Source organism: Phoxinus phoxinus (assembly GCF_949152265.1).
Source record: "Phoxinus phoxinus genome assembly, chromosome: 21".
NCBI lineage: Eukaryota > Metazoa > Chordata > Actinopteri > Cypriniformes > Leuciscidae > Phoxinus > Phoxinus phoxinus.
The window spans coordinates 28,001,404-28,022,435 of NC_136896.1; the positions used below are offsets into that span (position 1 = coordinate 28,001,404).

General features: G+C 37.4%; 1 protein-coding gene across 2 annotated transcripts; it reads left to right on the top strand.

Annotated features, from left to right (window-relative positions):
* The first annotated feature begins 253 nt into the window (after nt 1-253).
* eif3c (eukaryotic translation initiation factor 3, subunit C) lies at nt 254-19,963 on the top strand. 2 transcript variants are annotated; one of them, XM_079594653.1, is made up of 23 exons: nt 254-487; nt 1,801-1,916; nt 2,822-2,887; nt 2,982-3,171; nt 4,553-4,678; nt 5,875-5,926; nt 6,049-6,173; nt 6,289-6,413; nt 7,508-7,753; nt 8,652-8,793; nt 9,298-9,423; nt 10,094-10,187; nt 10,268-10,455; nt 11,429-11,653; nt 11,735-11,926; nt 15,132-15,303; nt 15,400-15,559; nt 15,644-15,709; nt 16,353-16,440; nt 16,528-16,693; nt 17,543-17,584; nt 19,232-19,279; nt 19,531-19,963. In XM_079594653.1, the coding sequence occupies exons 2-23, from the start codon at nt 1,819-1,821 to the stop codon at nt 19,626-19,628; spliced, it is 2,835 nt and encodes a 944-aa protein (XP_079450779.1). In that variant the 5' UTR covers nt 254-487; nt 1,801-1,818; the 3' UTR covers nt 19,629-19,963. The 2 variants fall into 2 exon arrangements, with proteins under 2 accessions (XP_079450779.1, XP_079450780.1); XM_079594654.1 differs by having other exon boundaries at nt 481-742.
* Nucleotides 19,964-21,032: the final 1,069 nt, after the last annotated feature.

Genomic DNA, 21,032 nt, shown 5'->3' on the forward strand with positions numbered 1-21,032 from the left:
TTTTTATTGATCAAAGAATCATCTGTTTCCACTATATACTGTAAAACAAAAGGTTTCCACAAATATTAAGCAGTAACGTTACAACTTTGAAATGTTTCTTGAGCACCATATTATAGAATGATAGTATTATAACGATTTCTGAAGGGTCAGGTAATAAAACCATTTACAAATAAGAGAATGTTTTACCGCGATATATTTCCTTATATACTGTCTATGTATATTTCACGTACGTTCCTTCATTCTACTATGGAATACATAAGTGAGTGAGGTATATTTTGTGTAGTTCTGCTCCAGGCCAGCCGGTGGCGGTAGAGCACGTGACCTGTAGGTTTGGCGCGTCTATCGATTCGCTTCCTCTCTCTCTCTCTGGAAGTACAGGGCTTTTACGCACGCCGTCAATTGTGCTGACAAAATTGCAAACCTGGATCTAAAATCTACACAAAGGGAAATTACAAACGAGGAATATTACGTTTCCAGCACGTAACAGGTACGGTCTGTCATTTATTTTATCTGTCGGTTCTGTAGGACTTACGTAATTTACACATGCAGTTACGGTCCCGTTAGGCCTCAAAGCCGGTCGCGGCACGCTTTCCTCGATGTCTACACGATAACTGATGTAACTACGCAGCAATCGTTTATTATGAGTCACATATTCACCATTCACACCAAATGGCCTATTGGTTATAGTTTATTTCCATTAATGCTCAGATATTTGGTCTTTTATCAGTTGTCAACTAGTGAGGTGAGTGTAGTTCATTCATCAGCAACTGCCAGTAGCATTAGCCTTATCTGATGTGTTTCTGAATTTGAGTTATTCAATATTTAACGTTATTCATTTTTTATTTTAGTAACTACATAAGGATTTTGTTTTAAACTTCCTAGTAATTTTCTAATTTATGCTTTTAAACCTGTAGAGCCTGAAGAATGATACATGGTAATAAGATAGGCTACATTTATTTTCTCTTACGGTTTATTGAAATAAAGTGAAACTTTAATTATGAAATGTAGTGAAAGTTCAATTATGTATGTGTTTTGTATTATATTTGATACATCAGGGTTGTATGGCTCGACTGTATGATTCAGTAAAAATGTGGAGCTCATACTCGTTGAGGAAGAAAACGCCTTCATTTTTATACAAAGGACCAAACTGTGCTTAAATATCCAATGTGATGCAGATTTTTATGTTATTATATGGCCAAAAAGTTGATGAAATTCGGATAACTTATAATATAAGTCAGTGAAATATGTTTAATACAAACTACTTGCATAAAATGCATATAAATTTCAGTCGTCACTATATCTGTCAACAATATGTCTTAGTAAGATTATATTTAAAAGCTAAGTTTCATATGATCAAAGCTCTGTAGTTTAAGTTATATTATACAATACAATATTAGGATTATTGAGATCATGTACAAACAAACCTTCCTCAAAATCCTGATGGCTCAAATTTGATTCATACATAAAAAAAATTTAAAAAAATCAGTCAACTCAAGTTTTAATTACAATATAAAAGTTATTCTTACATTTACTTTAGAAAAATCTGTAAAGATTTCCAAGCAGAAAGACTTGTTTACAATTATACTAAAAGGCCTAATCAATGAATCAATCAGACTATAAGTAAGGCATGTACAACATTGTGTGCAACAGGTTGATGGTTTTGATCATTTAGAGCCCTTTGCAATTCATGTATCAAATATGAAACTGTAGGGTTAACGTTAGCCGAATTACTTCTAAACAAAGCCTTGTAGGTTTGAGAAAGTATTGACCACTGTCTGATTTCTGCATTTCTCATTTCAGTTTTAGCAGCCATCTGTAATGTCACGTTTCTTCGCTAAATCCGACAGCGAGTCGGAGGAATCCTCATCCGCCGATGAGATCACTCCCAAAGCCACTGGGACCGCTTTCAATAAGCAGTGAGTCTGCGTTTCTTTATGAACCCTTTTCACACACTGCCAGTTATATATATATATATATCTGTATGCTATCCAATTAAGGGAAATTATATGTATACAATGCATAATTGTTCACTATATTTTCACACCATTAAAGTAAATAATGTTGACGTTTTTTTTTTTTGTATAAATTGTTATATTTTACAAAATTCCAAGAAAAAATCTAAGTTTGACGAGAGCAAAACAGAATGAAATCATGAATTGCAGTTATTTTCATGATCATCAGCACAGAATTCATCATTGCAATTCTAAAGTGCTGTAATTAGTTATAAACAAAGTAATTGTCTTCAATGGATATATTAAAAACTATTGCCGATAGTTCCACAAACCAACTGTTATTGGTGCCGATTAATCGGTAAAAAAAACAATACATTGGTCGACTTCTAATGCGCAATCATGGAACGTTTTCATTATTTTATTTATTTCAGGTTTATTTAACAGGGACAATGCACACTAATAATACATAAATAAATGTACAGTGTGCCAAAATTAGCCAAAAGGCTATTTTACATCTGCTGATCCTGGACAGATCTTGTCACACTAAAAAATTTTTTTTTTAAAAATTAAATAGTACATACAGGTTAGTACGAATAAAATAATTACTAAACCAACATATAAAATAGAGCAATTGGTAAATATCAACACCAACACACACATGCCAAACTGTCAGTCCATTGAACAAAATTGTTTTGGACATGCACAAAAAACAATATAACTTTGTCCAATTACAATGGACAAATAGCGTACTCTCCTGTTTACCGCTATATAAGTTTACCCATCAATGATGTCTTCTGGGTCTGAAAAGCAAGGAAATGTGAAAAGGGGTCGTTAGGTGATCAGTAGTGACTCTGCTGGTGTCTCTTCAGGTCCCTGTTGCTGAGCGATGATGAGGAGGACACCAAAAGAGTGGTACGCAGTGCCAAGGACAAGAGGTGAGTGTGTGGGATGCCAACGTCGGCACTGGAGAATTAAGGAGCGTTCACACTGACCTCATTTATAAACGCATCGCTGTCCGCTGCGTTTCAGGTTTGAGGAGCTCACCAACTTTATCAAGACGATCCGCAATGCCATGAAGATCCGAGACATATCCAAATGTCTGGAGGAATTTGAGCAGTTGTGTCGAGCGTTCATCAAAAGCAAAGCCATCGTGGATAAAGAGGGTGTGCCGCAGTTCTACATCCGCCTGCTAGCTGATCTGGAGGACTATCTCAACCAGGTCTGTAGATCATACTGGAGCCAGCAGGAGATCTTAAAGGATAATTCCGGTATTTAACAGCTTGAGTCTATATTGTAGTTTGTTTTGGATGAACAAGAGTGGTGGACAACATTTTTTTGACTGATTCCTCTCTCGAGTTTTTGACTATAATGGAATTGGCCATGGACCCATTTAACATTGGAGTCAATGGGCATGTCCGAAAATGTCATTAAAACAGCCAATAATGTTCGTTTACAAAACTGTTAAACTCACCGAGTGGTTAGTGGTGTTCGTTGATGATTATAAACAATATATCGTCGCAATATATGATTCCAATCCGTTTATTTTGCGTTAGTGGAACTATTTTTTCAGACACTTCACAACTGTGTAACTTCCGCTCAATATTTGAATCTGAAGCGTTAGCACACTCCCGACCACTTGATGGCGATAACCGATGTTTGTGTCTCGCGGGACACTCACGGTCACAGTCGAGTTCAACTTCATATTACAAGTAACAATTAATGAAGGTTTTGTTTGTTTATTTCGCTTACTCTCCCGGAGCACAGTTGCTCTGCTCGCTAGCCTTATGAGAAACGGAAGCGAGCAACAAGACTACATCGACCAAATGTAAACAGCCCCCTTTCCGTTTCCGGTAGCGCATTTATATTAACGAGCACTCAATCCTTCAACAGAATTCAATGGGATTTTACAAAATGACGAATAAAACACGACAGAAACTGTATTTCGCAACACTTTTTGTTTCTGGAACATCAACTAACATCACTAATCACTCGGTGAGTTGCACAGTTTTGTAAACGAACATTATTGGCTGTTTTAATGACATTTTCGGACATGCCCATTGACTCCAATGTTAAATGGGTCCATGGCCAATTCTTTTATAGTTAAAAACGAGAGAGAGAGAGAGAGAGAGAGAGAGAGAGAGAGAGAGAGAGAGAGAGAGAGAGAGAGGAACCATTGTCAAAAAAATGTTGTCCACCACTCTTGTTCATCCAAAACAAACTACAATATAGACTCAAGGTGTTAAATACCGGAATTATCCTTTAAGTCACGTGATTAAAGGGATAGTTTGCCCAAAGATTACATTTCTGTCATCATTTACTTGTGCCAAACCTTTCTTCTGCTGAACACAAAGATATTTTAAAGAATCTCGGTAACCAAAAAGTTGATGCGCTCCATTGACTTCCATAGTTAACGGGCTCCATCTACTGTTTGGTTACAGACATTCTTCAAAATATCAACTTTTGTGTTTAGCAGAAGAAAGATTCATACAGGTTTGGAGCAACTTAAGGATGAGTAAATGATGACAGAATTTAAATTTTTGGGTGAACTATCCCTTTAATGCTTCTCCATGAGCATTCAACAGTGTTTGCTTTCATTATAGCTATGGGAGGACAAGGAGGGCAAGAAGAAGATGAACAAAAACAACGCCAAAGCCTTGAGCACACTGCGCCAGAAGATCCGCAAATACAACAGGGACTTTGAAACTGAGATTGTCAGCTATAAAGAGGTACTGAACTGTAGCCAAAATGTTATTTGTGTATGAGCATGTTTATGATTTTCTACTGGGTTTCAGCCGGTCCTTATGTCTTAAAGGCACACTGTACGATTTTCGGATCAAAGTATTCAAAAACCATTAGAACAATGTTAAATATTTTGTTTATTTGTGTACTTGCAAAATCCTAAATGTTTCTACGAAAGTTTAAATTCAGAAAAATAAGCAGTCGCCAATCAATGACATCATACCCGCGTTACCCTCGATTTCTGGTTTTATTTTGTAGAAACCATGGAAACACCAAAGACGCTTTAATATATTATGTGTTTTTTTAGACCGGTTTGGATACATTCATCGACAGAAAACTAATCATTGTTCTATAGCTCAACACAGTTAGTCTTTTTGTCTAAATCTCTTTTTCTTGATTTACCGCGAGTGCCCGATTATATTGTAATTTGTTGTATATGATTACCAGAAGGCATATTTTATCTTCATCTTTTTGAATGAGCAGCTGGAAGCATAGACATTTCATAATAAGAGTCCTAATGAATTTCGGTTTTGTTTATATTTAAAAGTTCTGTATTATACATATAATCTTTTTTTCTGGATGTTATTGATATTTTGGTTACATGATAAACTGTACCTGACATTTACTTCAAACTGCTTTTTGGGCTGCTGAATGTCACAGGAAGAAAAGACTAAAACATTAAGACATTCAGTGTAGATTTGACTAGTATCAGCACAATAATCTTTTTAATCCCTTTCTATAAACGCATTATCATCGAATCGGCAAAATAATAAATTGATCAACCTCTAATTGGTACGCATTAATATATTAGTGCATAAACCAATTTTATGTATTGTCTAAAACGTCTTGAGAATTTTAAACTTGTTGTTTTGCAGTTGAATGTGCGCACCAGCCTATATAATTAAATAAAATAATCTGAGATATATGATTTTCTTTGAGGTTGTTATGGATGGACATAAAATAATTTTACTTCTTCAGCTCTTAAAAAGGATCTTAAGAAACCCTGTAGAATTTTAAAGAAACCTTTCTCTCATAAGAATTAAGTATTTGTTCCTTAAATTGTCATTAGTGCAATTTAAAAAAAAATAGTAATGTATACCATATCCTTTTGTTTTATTTTTTGCTGTCTTTTTTTTTTTTTGGTTTTGCTGTCAGTCTCATGTTTGCTTTGTTTTTATTGCAGAACCCTGAGCAGTCAGCTGATGAAGAGGAGGAGAAGGATGACATTGGCAGTGGTTAGCCTTCTTGTTTATCCTTGAGCTGCTGTCAATCTTCCATAAAGTTGTATTATGAAATATTGTAATGGTGTGTCTTATGTCTTGTTCGTTTACTCTTTCTTTGCTCCTGTGACGTGTAGGATCCTCGGACAGTGATGATGACGACGATGATGATGATGGCACTGCCAAGAGCTTTATGAAGAAGAAGCCTCAAGAAGAGGAGAAGAAAGCACCAGAGGCCAGCAAGTTCCTCAAGGGTGCTGCTGTAAGTCCAAACACTCCACGTTTGACAGTCAATTACCCCAAAACGACTTTTTGAAATGTTCTGTGTGACTACCATGAACATGTGTTTACTATTCACCACTTTGTCTTTGTGTCAGACTGAAGAGTCAGACAGTGACGATAATGAGAGTGAAGATTGGGCCTCTGATACAGTGGACAGCGGCAGTGAGAGTGAAGACAATGAAGGAACTGCGGCATCACTGGCTACGGTTTTCCTCAAAAAGTATGTGCTTCAAAGCTGTTGAGTAGGGGTGTGTGATATGTATCGTCTATTACAATATCGTAATTATTATTTTAACGATGTGCATGTTGATATTATCGAGTATTTCTCTCACTTTGCAGAAAGCAAACACATATGATTTGAGTGCACTCTTTCACTGTAATAGTAGTTTAAAGGTTGTGAGAAAGCAAACTTTTCTCTTTTTTCTTCAAACTTTTTTCCAGGCAGAGCAAACTTTTCTGGAAAGTTTTACACTTTCAAACTCCAGAAAAAAAACCTTCATTTTAAACTGATATTATTCTAAATGACGTCACACCAGTTTGTTCTTTGATTTCGCTTAAAGTATATCGGGACCTTTTAAAATACTCAAAATTCAAAATATACAGGGCCATTATCTCTTTCAAGTTTTGTTATATTTTGTCTTTTTACGAGTGCTGTTTTTCCCAAATACCTGCACAATTGTGAATGTCCGATTTGGAAAATGTGGAAAAGTTAGACTGGAGCCCTGAACGGTGCGCTTTTTTGGATATTCAAAAACTCTGGCTCTATTCAATGGCATTATAAAGCTGGAAAGAGCCAGGATATTATTTAAAATCACTCCAATTTTGTTCGATTGAAAGAAGAAAGTCATATACTCCTATGATAACTTTAGGGTGAGTAAATTATGGGGGAATTATTCCTTTACCGATACCAGCTGTTGTTTTAGTTTCATACTTAAAGTATCATTTCATTTTTAACAAATAATTTCATAATTGTTTAATTTAAAAAAATCTCAGCATTATTTATGCAATTGAAAATGCAGTGTAAATGCTTTCAAGTAACCTCAGATGCAGATTCTGTGCCACTTGTGGATTCTGTTGATACTGTTTTCACTTGATTGGTAACAGTGTCTTTTTATTCTAATATCACGAAACACACTGGGCGAAATATCATCTAATTATAGTTATTGCCAAAATCCATGACGGAATCGAGATATACATTTTTTTTTTTTTTTTTTGGCAATATCACACACCTCTACTGTCTTTCTCTTTGTGCCTTAATGGCATCAAGTGTCTTTTAAACTCCACTGAGACTTCATGATTATTTGCTCCGCACAGAGCTCAAGAAGGCGACAAGCCGACCGACACCAAAAGGGAGGAAAGAAAGAAGAGACACAAGAATAAGGAGCGAGCAGAGGAGGAGGGAGATGGAGAGGAAGGAGGATGGGAGACTGTGAAGGGCGGCGCGCCGCTTGTGAAGGAGAAGCCCAAGATGTTCGCCAAAGGCACAGAGATCAATACTGCTGTCGTGGTCAAGAAGCTCAGCGAGATCCTGCAGGCCAGAGGAAAGAAAGGAACAGACAGGTATGACAACACCATCAGTCTTTTAATGAGTTGCTAGACCCTCATGACAGTGTCCAGTTCAGTAATCATTTTATATTACAAACAATCATATAATTTGATCTTTTATGTGAACTCCAAGGTTTTCAGATGGTAGGACCACTCAATATTCATGATTAATGAAATGATTATTTTCAAGTACAGTTTTATAAAGTTTGTTTATGCACTTATGTGTATTCAAGAGAGATATAAATATTTTTAGTCACTACTTGAAAATAGAATATTTACAATAAAACTATTTCTAAGAACTCATCTAAAAAATATATATTTTTTTTTTATATATATATACTTGACCGTTCAAAAGAATGACGGCTGGTAAGATTTTTTTTTTGTGTGTTTTTAAAAAGTGTTTTATGCCCACAGAGGCTGCATTGATTTGATCAAAAATACCGTAAAAACAGTAATATTTTCTATATTAATATATTTAAAAACATAATTTATTTCTGTGATGCAAAACTGAATTAGGCTACTTCAGTCTTCAGTGTCACATGATCCTTCAGAATTCATTAATATGCTGATTTGTTGCTCAAGAAAAATGTATTATTATTAGCAATGTTGAAAACGGTCGTGCTGCTTCATAATTTTGTAGGAAACATTTTTCCTTAGGATCCCTTTTAATAGGAAGTTCAAAAGAATAGCTTTAATTTGATATAGAAATATTTTGTAACATTATAAATGTTTTACTCTCACTTCTGATCAATTGAATGTGTCCCTGTTGCATAAGTGTTTTTTTTTCTTTGGAAAGAAATTCTTACTGACCCCAAACTTTTGAAAGGTAGTTTAGCTACTCATCTTGTCATTTTTACTTGGTAAAAAATTAACAGGCATAAACGCATTACATTTTTGTTCTCTTGTCATGCAGAGCTGCTCAGATCGAGCTCCTTCATGCTTTAGCTCTCATTTCTAATGAGAATAACCTCGGTGAAGGCATCCTCGTCAAGATTAAGTTCAACATCATCGCCTCCCTATACGACTACAACCCCAACCTAGCCGCCTTCATGAAGGTGAGAAGCTCTCTGGCGTGCTGACTTAAGACTTCAGCTTAACGAGGACCTATTATGTTTTTATTTTTTGCATTTCAGCTTTCTTTAGTGTGTGATGTTGCTCTTTGAGCATGAAAAAGGTCTGATAAGTTACAAAACACAAAGTCCCTCCAGCGGAAGTTATTCTCTATATCAGTGTCAGTGTTTCTGAACTCCCTGAAACGCCTCCATTGTAGTCTTGAGGGTTTTTTTCCCAGATACAATTTTCCTCATTTAAATAATTTGACCCTATTGACTATTATTAAAGTAAGTGAAGCCAGTCCACTGTCTGGTTACTGACATTCTTCAAAAATATCTTTAATATCCTCTGACTGGACAAAATCATACTCTGAAGCTACACTACACGATTTTATGCGATATTTGTCCAAAATCTGCAGACTGGCTGCAAATCAGGGCAAGAATAAGTGCAAAAGTGGTCTAGTGTATTCCAGTCTTTACATTATGCCCTGTTTCACCCTTCTTTAGGCGGATATGTGGAAGAAGTGTCTGGAGTGCATCGATGAGCTGCTGGACATCCTGTTCAACAACACCAACATCTTCATTGGAGAAAACATCATCGAGGACAGCGAGAACCTGGCCATTTCTGACCAGGTTAGTATTACAATGTCACGTGAACAGCATTTCATGCTTACTTTTGACCCATTACAAATGTAATGTAAAATAAAATACTTTTTTAGTCTTTAATTTCTCAATTTTCAAACTTTAACCCATCATCACAGCCTTTGCGGTTTGACAATCGCACTAAGCCATGTCGCGATTTCGGTTTTATTTCGATTAATTTTGCAGCTGTTTTATGGTGCGTCAATTTAAACACCTTTTACCTGATTTTAATTATTCTCAGGTTAGGTAATGTAAGTCAAATCTGTCCTAAATAATAAGCATTTGAATTTCCATACTTACAATATTTAGATCACAGAAGACTTGACGTGGTTAGTTCAGCTCAATCTTTTATAAAACAGAGACTTGTGGCAGGCGTGCTTAATTTCAATTTTATATATATATATATATTTGATTAAATACAGTTTAACTAGTTTACATAAAAGGTACTAATATACAAAAAGGCATAATTATAATAGAATAATTGCATATTCCATAACACAGCCCTAATTGGCAGTTTCACGTGAGGCAGAATGTTTTCCCCACAGATTTCACACATGTTCAAGCAGTGCTTTATACATTGCTACACTTTTGACAATGGGCCTTTTTTTGCTTGTGTAATTTAACGGTAAGGCTGTTTATGAACTGCGTTTCCTTTCTTCAGCCGTTCCGAGTACGTGGCTGTATTCTCACTCTGGTGGAGCGGATGGATGAGGAGTTCACCAAGATCATGCAGAACACAGACCCTCACTCTCAGGGTAAGTACAGACAGATTTCAACCTCTGAGCTCATTAGGACAGCGTGTGCCGTGATAAAGCTTCCTCTCACACTCTTGCAGAGTATGTTGATAACCTGAAGGATGAGAGCCATGTGTGTGGCATCATTGACCGCCTGCTGGAGTATCTGGAGACTAAAGGCAGCACGGAGGAAGTGTGCCGCATCTACCTGCGCAGAATCATGCACACGTACTACAAGTTCGACTACAAAGCCCACCGTCGCAGCCTGGGCCTACAGGGAGAGACAAAGGTGAGTGTCACACCATAGATGGAGAAAGATGCTTTGTGGAGCCAGTAGAGGGGTGTGATATGGATCATTAAAATAATGTCATAATTGTTGTTTTAACAATGTGGAAGATGTCAATGTCGAGTAGCCTAGTAGAATGCCGTTACAAAGACCCTGCAATTCAAGAGATGGCAGCAACGGGTGGAAACTCGAAAAATTAGAATATCGTGCAAAAGTTCATTTATTTCAGTAATTCAACTTAAAAGGTGAAACTAATATATTATATAGACTCATTACATGCAAAGTGAGATATTTCAAGCCTTTATTTGTTATAATTTTGATTATGGCTTACAGCTTATGAAAACCTTTTCACAATATTCTAATTTTGAATTTGGGGTTTTCTGTACGCCATAATCATCAAAATTATAACAAATAAACTCACTCGAATTAATCGGGTGTTTGAACTAATAGGTTAAATAAATTACAGTGACCATTTCACTTTTTTTTTTTTAAACCTTTTCGATATTCAGAATATTATTTTTAAAGCATTAATCTCTTAGTGATATTTTTTCAATCGTACTTGCAGTGTATATACATCTAAATACTGCTTTAGACGCAGCTTCTCTGCCACTTCTGCAGTGCTAAAATGGATTTAGTTTTATTTGATTGGTAACAGCCTATAGTGTCTTATTCTAAATAAATTTGATTAATTGTGAGAAATAAACGCATTAGATTATGCATATGTCTAAGAACATTATGTAAAAATGCCCCTGGAAATTAATTTAAGGTGACTAATAAAAAACTGAAGTTTCTGTCAGTGCTGGGAACTGACCACCGCACACAATATGACAAGCTTCAGGAGTCAGAAATAATCGTCGCATTATCGCTACAAAAGCCCAGAAATAGAGATTTATTTAGTCAGTATCACGCACCCCTAGGAACCAGCTAACTGGACCACTCATTTAGACACCTAACCTCTGGCCTCTTTGTCCATTAGTCTGAGCAGGATCAGGAGGAGAGCGAGGGAGAGGACAGTGCAATCATCATGGACCGTTTGTGTAAGTTTATCTACTCCAAAGACCGCACGGACCGTATCCGTACCTGCGCCATCCTGTGCCACATCTACCATCATGCCCTGCACAGCCGCTGGTACCAGGCCAGAGACCTCATGCTCATGAGCCACTTACAGGACAACATCCAGCACGCCGACCCTCCTGTCCAGGTGCACACACACTTTCTCTCTGAAGAACAGTTGGTTTGTGGGATTTGAGAGTTTCCTCGCTGATCTTTTCTTATCTCTTAGATCCTGTACAACAGGACCATGGTGCAGCTGGGCATCTGTGCTTTCCGTCAGGGCATGATCAAAGACGCCCACAACGCCCTCCTGGACATCCAGTCCAGCGGCAGAGCCAAGGAGCTGCTGGGACAGGGACTCCTCATGAGGAACATGCAGGAGAGAAACGCTGAGCAGGAGAAGATCGAGAAGAGGCGACAGGTACAGCCACATCACACATGACAGTTTGCTCTTATGAAATCAATCCTTGCAGTGGCTCATGGTCAATATATGATTTAATTTGTTAACTTTGCAGCCTGAGGTCCAAGAAGGGCTGACTTTTTTTTTTTTTTTTCACAGTTGTAAGGGTTTCTATAAGAGCTGTAATATTTAGAATTTAATAGTTTGGACTGTTAATTTGAACATTTTAATAATAATGTACCAACTGACAGTGTTCACTGTATAGCTTACAGCAGGGGCGGTGCTAGGGGTGGGCTAAGGGGGCTTAAGCCCCGAATGTTTTGTCAAAAGCCCCGAATCTTTTAGTTTAAAAAAATAAATAATTCAACTTAGTTTCATTTCCTCTCAGTCTTTCTGACTGGAGCGGCAAAAAATGAAACAAAAGCTCTATTACCGTGCGTGGTGGCGGACGGTAATGCATCGCGCATCACTCAGCTTGTTTGACAACTGAAGAATATAAATATTCTTCTTCGTCGTTGTCATCAGGGGCTGGCGGGCTATTGTATGTTACACCGGCGTCGTAGCGAGCTTACTGGCTAATCGGCTGAAGTTAATATGGACATAAAGTTTTTTATATGGAACACTAACAACCTCACCGGCCGGAGAGAGATTCAGAAGCAGCGTCGGACGAACCGCGGACAAGTGTGTGCTGCTAATAGAGCGTCTGGCGTGAGTGATTTCAATGTTTAAGTCAATGTGAATACGCGTTTACGCGCGTCTGGGGAGGTCCTGCGGGGTGATTGAGGCGTTTACTAGCCCGGCGCGGTGAATTCACTTCTTTCACGCGTCCAGGTTTTTTTTTTTTTTTTTTTTTATGCCTAACTATCATCATTTTCCCAGATAGTTTATAGATTTTTTAGGCATTCTATTATCTCAAACAGCCTGAAAAATAGTGCATTTAGCTGACGTAAATGGGAAAAAAATCTTCCCGGGGGAGTATGCCCCCAGACCCCCCTACATTTGGGCTAAGCCCCGAATGTTTACATCGTCTGCCTCCGCCCCTGGCTTACAGTAATAGTTGGGATTTTTTTTTTTCTTAAGAAAAATTGTGCTGTACCCATGGTCCGAAATTAACTTTTTGGCTCACCTGCCACGGGGACATTTAATTGAGATAATAAGGTATTATGTTGAATACAAACATAAAAAATTGTCCAGAGCAAAATTTAAAATGTATAATAAAAAAAAAAATCTATATAGGCTATTCATTTAAACCGTATCTGAAGACAAACATTACCCTAATGTTACAGAGCCATAGGAAAGCATGGAGCTCTCAATGTCAGCATCAGCAGGCCTATTATTTTACTGTATTTACACAATTATTTTGAGGTAAACCAAAAGCTTAACAAAATCTGAGAAATAACCAATACTGGCCCACGTCTGCTAAATAGTCTTTAAAAACTACATACAAAAACACTAATCTAGCTACAGGAGGAAAAACATTAAGGCGGGCGTACACGGTCCGATTTTTGCGTCATGTTATTTTTGTAGCTCTGAACAATCTGATTATCCCGGCAGCTAGGACATCCCACAATATTTGTGTCAACACAGAAAACGTTTAATCACTGCATACTAGTTTTTTTTCTGTTTATTTAAAGTGTGGTTTATGTCAGCTGAATGTGCGGAACGCTTTTCATAGAAGGTGTTTTAGCACAATTCACACCCAGCGGTAATTCAGGAAAAAAAAATATCCGAATGCTCCACAAGAAACTTTGGTCTTCCGACCTTTTACCATCGTGTCGATTTATTTTGATTAATATGTGCCAGGGAGAGAGAGCAAGACAGCGCTTATATAGGAGACAGTGAAGCATTTATACTTTTGCCTGGCTCCACAGAGAGAGAGAGAGAGAGAGCGCGCGCACGCGACAGGGGCTCGCTCTCTCTCTCTGCTCGTTCTTCAGTTAAACATGCGCCGGCGCCCTGTCACACGCGCAGCAGTTCGTCTACATTCGGCTACTCATCACCGATCAGATAAGACTATGGTGGGACAAACATTTTATTAAAAACATTTTATTACATTACTATTTTGGTATGAACATTCACCCGCCAGTGTGGCGGATAGCCTTTTGAGATTTACTCGCCAAACGGAAAATCTACCCGCATTTGCTAATCTAATTCATTTGCGCTTGGCGGGTGTTAATTTCGGACCCTGGCTGTACCTAAGAAAACAATATTATCGAATCAAGATAATTTAAATAAAATTGATAGTGAATAACCATCTCTAGGTTGTATGTAGAAAGTTTAGCCAGTAATTAAATTTAGTAGCTTTAGTAAAAGTTGCTGTCTGGTTGTGGCTGATATTATGAACATATTTTATTATAATTTTGCCTGCTTAAAAAGCCCACAACACTGCCCTAAAATGGCAAAACACTTGAAGTATACATTTATGTAAGTACTTATTGTCAAAATTCCATTATAACCAAACTCGTTCTTTTAGACTTATTAAACTCATCAAAATAATCAAACTTATTGATTGATATGATATGGTTACCAATATCATACATCCCTAATTTTGAGGTTTGTAGCTGGGTAAATTTGACTAAATGGAGGTTATGTTGGAGGATATGTTTGTACATCCATTGAAAGTCCAAGTAATCGATATAGTCAGTCTTTAAAAAGTACCTAAAGACTTTGCATAATAATAATTATAATCCATTTGAACCAAAGAGACACAATCGCTTCATATGATGAAGAGATTTGAGGTTTTATTCACAGATAAACATTCATCAATACACATACACATCAAATATGGTAAACGGATATGAGGGTTACCAAGTGATTGCAGTAGGGCTGTAAACGATTAATTGCGATTAATCAAATCCAAAATAAAAGTGTGTGTTTACATAATATATGTGTGTATTGTGTATAATTATTTTGGATATATATATAAACACACACATGCATGTATATATTTAAGAAAAATGTGTTGTTTATATATAAAATAGTTATATTTATATATAATATAAATCATATAAAAATATATATCCAGTATATAAATGCAAATATTTCTCAAATATATACATGCATGTGTGTGTATTTATATATACAAAATAATTATACACAATACACACACATATATTACGTAAACACAAACTTTTATTTTGGATTCGATTAATCGTTTACAGCCCTAGATTGCAGTATTCATATTTGGATGAGCTATGGCTTCAATGTTTGTCATGTTGTTTTTTAGGTGCCGTTCCACATGCACATTAATCTGGAGCTCTTGGAGTGTGTGTACCTGGTGTCAGCCATGCTGCTGGAGATCCCTTACATGGCGGCCCACGAGTTTGATGCCCGCCGCAGGATGATCAGCAAGCAGTTCCACCACCAGCTGAGGGTGGGCGAGAGACAGCCACTGCTGGGTGAGTGAGAGAGAGAAAGAAGAGGGGAGAGATGGGGGATACAAAGCGAATGACCTCGAAATACGAATGACCTCTCTCTCTCCATGTCCTCCTCAGGTCCTCCTGAGAGCATGAGGGAGCACGTTGTGGCCGCCAGCAAGGCCATGAAGATGGGCGACTGGAGAACCTGCCATTCCTTCATCATCAACGAGAAGATGAACAGCAAAGTGTGGGATCTGTTCCCAGAAACCCAGTGTGTGCGGGAAATGCTCGTCAGGTAGAGACTCGATGCTTGACATCATTTTAGCATCATTCACATTTAATTTAAATTGACTTTTGGTTGTGTTTTCTGAACCTACAGGAAGATCCAGGAGGAGTCGCTGCGCACTTACCTTTTCACCTACAGTAGCGTCTATGACTCAATCAGGTACATGTGATCAACGCACAGACTAGTGCTATATTCATGGCCAGAATTTGGATGCATAATTTTATTCTTGGTTCACTTAAAGGGTAAGTAAAAAGAAATCGCTAGTTAATACCACTAACACGGCTCAAAATAGACTCACACTAACACGGTAGCATAATGAGGGTCCCTACATGCAAACCGAATGTAGGCTCCTGCCTGTATACGTGACGGGTACTGTCTTTATAAAGTATCTTCTTATTAAATTGTCTGTACACTTACAAAGTTCTCAATGCTTCGGTTTGCATGTAGGCACCCTCATTATGCTACAGAGTTAGTGGTATTAACTAGCGATTTCTTTTGACTAATATTCAGTGCCCCATATACTAGCGTTATAAGCTAATCAGTTTTTAGAGATAAAACTCTTTACATTCGATTATCATGAAAACAAATCCCAGAGAACGATCGACTCGGTAACCATGTGTTAATTACCCCTAGGTTCATTTTGCGCCGGAATTGTTTTTTAAATCTTTTATTTCCTAAAGATAGTTCTGCCTGAACTGTCCTTTTAAATGGAGCCCAGTGATTTTCCAGCTCTTCATCTCTCTCTCTCTCTCTCTCTCTCTCTCTCTCTCTCTCTCTCTCTCTCTCTCTCTCTGTTGTACAGTATGGCGACTCTGTCAGAGATGTTTGAGTTGGAGATACCCACAGTGCACAGCATTATCAGCAAGATGATCATCAATGAAGAACTCATGGTAAAAGAAAAACAACCGGTTTTCCCCTAACTCTTCAATCCGCTATCCATACTGGTACCTTTTATTTATTTGCGTCTCCTCTGTCAGGCATCTCTAGACCAGCCGACCCAGACAGTGGTGATGCACAGGACGGAGCCCACATCCCTGCAGAACATGGCCCTGCAGCTCGCCGAGAAACTGGGCGGCTTGGTGGAGAACAACGAGCGTGTGTTCGACCTCAAACAGGGCGTCTATGGAGGATACTTCAACAGAGGTACGTGATTAAAGATCACATTCATATAAAGATAATTTTATGTTAGTTTTGTAAATGTTAAAATAAGGAATGTAAGGAATATGTGATAATTTATTTTTTAAAATTTAATGTAATTTTATTATAATTTAATTGATAATAATGACTACATTTACATGCACCCTCATAATGCGATTATAATGTGATTTTGGCAATACTGAGATTAAACTTTACTCCGTGTAAACACAACACTAATGTGATTAAGCTCATAATCGTATATCAATAATTGCATCAAACCATGTGGCGTACGCCTATGTTATTCGCTCTTTTTGCCATGTTTATCACAGCGCTGAATAATATCTAATAAGTCCATAGAAATGTGTTTTGCATTTGATTTTAAGTGGATTAAAACTGGCCAGTAACACCTACTGTATCTTTTGTGCTTTGGGGTATGCAAATTAATGGTGGTAAAAATAACCACACTTCTTGGCAAATAATCAGAATTATGAAAATTGCATGTAAACAGAAATGAAGAGTTTAATTACTCTGATTATTGTAAAAAAAATTATCTATTATTTACTGGTAATTATGATTTGTTTTTTATTATTTATATTTTATATAAATAATTAAGATTAGTTTTGTGTTTTTGAATGAAGCCTCTTGTGCTCACCGTGGCTGCCTTTTTGATAAAAAAAATCAGTATATTCAGTCTATTTGAATATATTTAATAGAGTAATGATGCTAAAAATTCAGCTTCACCATCAAAGAAATAAGATACATTTTTAAATATATTAAATATTTTGAAACATTTTGGATCAAAATTATATATCCCCCACCATAATTGCACATGACTTGAACCTCTTTCTCTCACAGATCAGAAAGGTGGTTACCAACAGAAGCAAGGCTACCAGAGAGGTAATTATCATTTACGAAGCCATTTGAACACTCAACCATGACAGAATGTCAATTTAGGGGTTTAACGGTACCGTCACAGTTCGGTGCATATACAGTCAGTCACAGGCGATCCACACTACAATCCAGTAGAGGGCGATCACAGAAATGCAACGCTGTTTGCTAACCGCCACAACAGGAAAAAAGAGTAGAAGAAGAGACGATCTTCGCACCTACCCAAAACAAGAGTTCAGATGACACGCAGGAGCTTGCTAGTGGTCTATATGCTGATTTCTGCTGTTATAATAAGGGGGGTAGTGGACATCATCCAAATGTGCAAAAACTAGGAGTGCAAAAACTAAACTCTTCTAAACTAAAAGTTTTTTTTTCTCATTTTTCAAGTACTTTTTTTTTTTTGTACTTCTATAACACGAGATGCTTTTCCGTTTTGTAGCTGATCGTGACCAAATAACTTGTTTTGTGTCAGCCCTAAAAAAATTACCTAAGCAAGAGTGCACATTCTGTTCATTGCTTAGTGCAATATACTAAAAAAGGCTGTACTGTAGCAACTACCTCAGGGGGGATTTAATGCCTCTAGAGCCGCTTTCACACAGCGCCTTGATCCCGGGAAATTGCCAGAGTGCCTTCTGTGTGAACGCAAACACTTCCCGAGATGGCAATGGCGATTTATTTATATAGAACAATTAAATACAACCCTTACTGTCCAATGTGCTTTACAAGAACTAAAAACACAGATACTAACAATACAACACATTACAAAAAAAAACTATATATATATAAGTAAAATACCATAAAATAAGTGCTTCAACATTTTTAAATAACAGTGGAAGGGTGCTTCAACATGTATTAAATGCTTTATCACACTAAAATGTTTTTAACTTAATTTAAAACCAGATAAAGATGAGGCCAGTCTAATCGATATGGGAAAGTCATTCCATAGTCTGGGGGCAACTACAGGAAAAAAAAGAGCACTAGGGTTGGGGATCTAGTAACATAACCGGTATCAGTCCCGGAACGCACTCTGTGTGAACAAAAGCTGTAATCAATACCGTAAGGTGTGTGTCGTAGTGATGACGCTGAACCTGCGATCGTTCGCCAGCTAGTGAAACGGTACGTAATGCGCTAGTTTATGATCGAATCAGGAAAATAAAATGCACTAGCGAGAGAGAAATCGCAGCTCATACGCAAACTTAAGACGCTGGAGACATTACGTCACATCGATGTCACGTGTCTTTACGGGATCTTTACGTGTTGTGTGTGAACGCAAAATTACTGGCAGTGTAAATGAACCAAAATCAAACAATCCCGGGTCACATTATCCGTGTATTTTCCGCAATCTCTGTGAAAGGGGCTTAGATGGAACAAACTGTAATTTGCACAACTCTTCAAATAAATAAAAAGACACCTAGCATTGGGGATTTGTTGCTTTTTCTTGTACCGAACTCGTATCAAACCGTGACCCCAAAAGCGAGGTACGTACTGAACCGTGACTTCTGTGTACCGTCACACCCCTAATGACAATCCATACACACTGTGCTTGTCGCTTGTGGTCACTTGACGCGGCTGCTGTGAAATGTTCCTGAAAAAGTGTGTGTTGAAGTGCTTTTGTGGGTGAAAGTGCTTGTCCTCTAAACACTTTTCACTATGCAGCTGGAGACCAGAGGGGAGGTTACCAACAGAAGCAAGGTTACCAACGAGGTGGTTATGAACATGTTAAATCATTCTTCATCTCTTCATCTCTCACCTGTTCACTCATTTCTACCTTTACCAATGAATGTGGTGGCAACTCCACCTGGCTGTCCTTTACTTCTTCTTGCTCACTATCTTGTTCTTCCTTGAGAAACTCAAAGCAGCTTTAGTGTAAACAGTGATAAGAACAGTAAATGCCACATGTATGACTTGTGAAGTCCAATATCGCTGTCTCTTTCTGTTTTCTGTCACTGCTATAGATCAGAAAGGTGGTGGTTACCAGCAGAAACAGAACTACCAGCGAGGAGGATACAGGAACCAGAACCAGAGCTCGTACCAGAACCAGAGCTCGTACTGATCCCAGTGCAACCTGTTCAAACACGGCTTCATTCCAGAACCAGTTCCTCTGCTTTGCTCTTCATCCACCAACTCCAGATCTGGTGCATTACATCAGCTGTACCCTCAGTTTTACAGATAACACCAAAACATACAAGCCTTTATTGTTAACGCATAAAGTGGCACCACAACTAGCATGTTTTTCTGTGTACTTGAGTATTATTTGAGTACTTGAGTTTACAGTGTCAAGGGTTCTGGAGTAGCAGTTATGAACATAATATAGTGGGCCGGGAAGAAATATCAAGTTTTTTGTGTTACAACCTGGTGAATTAATAAACATTATTCAGTCAAAATGAAGTAGAGTTTCCGTCAGTCATTTGTGTTGAGGTTTCAATCTCATTTCCTTTCATTTCTCAGTATGCTGAATTAAACTGCATCACATCAGCTAAATTTCTGTGAAATGTTGCATGCATAAAAGGTCCGTTGTATATGTGTAGCTATAAATGAAGCGCAGCTCACACAGAATTCACATTCTAGCAGTTTAATGTTGGTCAATGTGGCGATTCCTATTGAAATGGCTGCATTTCCAATGCAAATATTCACAGAACATTGGCATATTTCAAGCATCTTGTAAATGATCTGTAAACCTGTTTAACAACGTTCATTTGTAATAAATGCTTTGATAAAGCAAACCTGAAGTAATGGAGGAAACTACTCTACCATTGTCTATGAAAGCCCGTTTCTGCCACAAGAAAAAAAATTATGCTTTTGTAAATTGTAATCAAAATTCAAAGTCATATTTATGAGATGAAGTCACATCAATGACCTAAGTCGAAATTGTCACACTTTGTCATTATAGTTAAGTTTCCATCCACTTGTCAATCGAATTATATGAAGTTCGGTAAAAAAAACTCATGCAAATAAAGCTGGTGAAAGTGTGTTTCCATCCAACGGCTTTAAAGCGAATAAAAACCTGATTTTTTTTTAGACATTTTAAGGTGTTTGCATTCATTTTCGCACTGATTCGCACAACATTCAAGCCAACATTTGCGAACAAAGTTTTGCTAGACAAAATGCAATTCATTATTTATTCGGCAAATAACGTTTCCATCAGCGTTTATCGCATAAGCCGTATATCGGTCAAGATAAAATCCAATGAGACCGAACGCATTTCATTTGAGTCGATATTCATGAAATTCAATCGAATTTTACTGTTTCCATAAGGCATTTTTCGTTCGATATCTCTTCATTCGGATAAAAACGTGTGGATGGAAACATAGCTAACGACATTGAAAAGTCAAATTGACAAAATTGTGATGTCATAATTTGGATTTATCTCAATTTCGATTTAGGCTTACACTAAACAAAATTAATTGCCATTATTTGCATGACAATCATCAGCATTTGTCAAACCTCATGACCGTGG

Bases quoted from the DNA above. Each gene is read 5' to 3' on its own strand.
- eif3c (XM_079594653.1), top strand. From the start codon at position 1,819: ATGTCACGTTTCTTCGCTAAATCCGACAGCGAGTCGGAGGAATCCTCA. The intron at 10,188-10,267 runs GTAAGTACAGAC...ACACTCTTGCAG, and splicing joins CACAGACCCTCACTCTCAGG to AGTATGTTGATAACCTGAAG. The intron at 19,280-19,530 runs GTGGTTATGAAC...TCACTGCTATAG, and splicing joins GAAGCAAGGTTACCAACGAG to ATCAGAAAGGTGGTGGTTAC.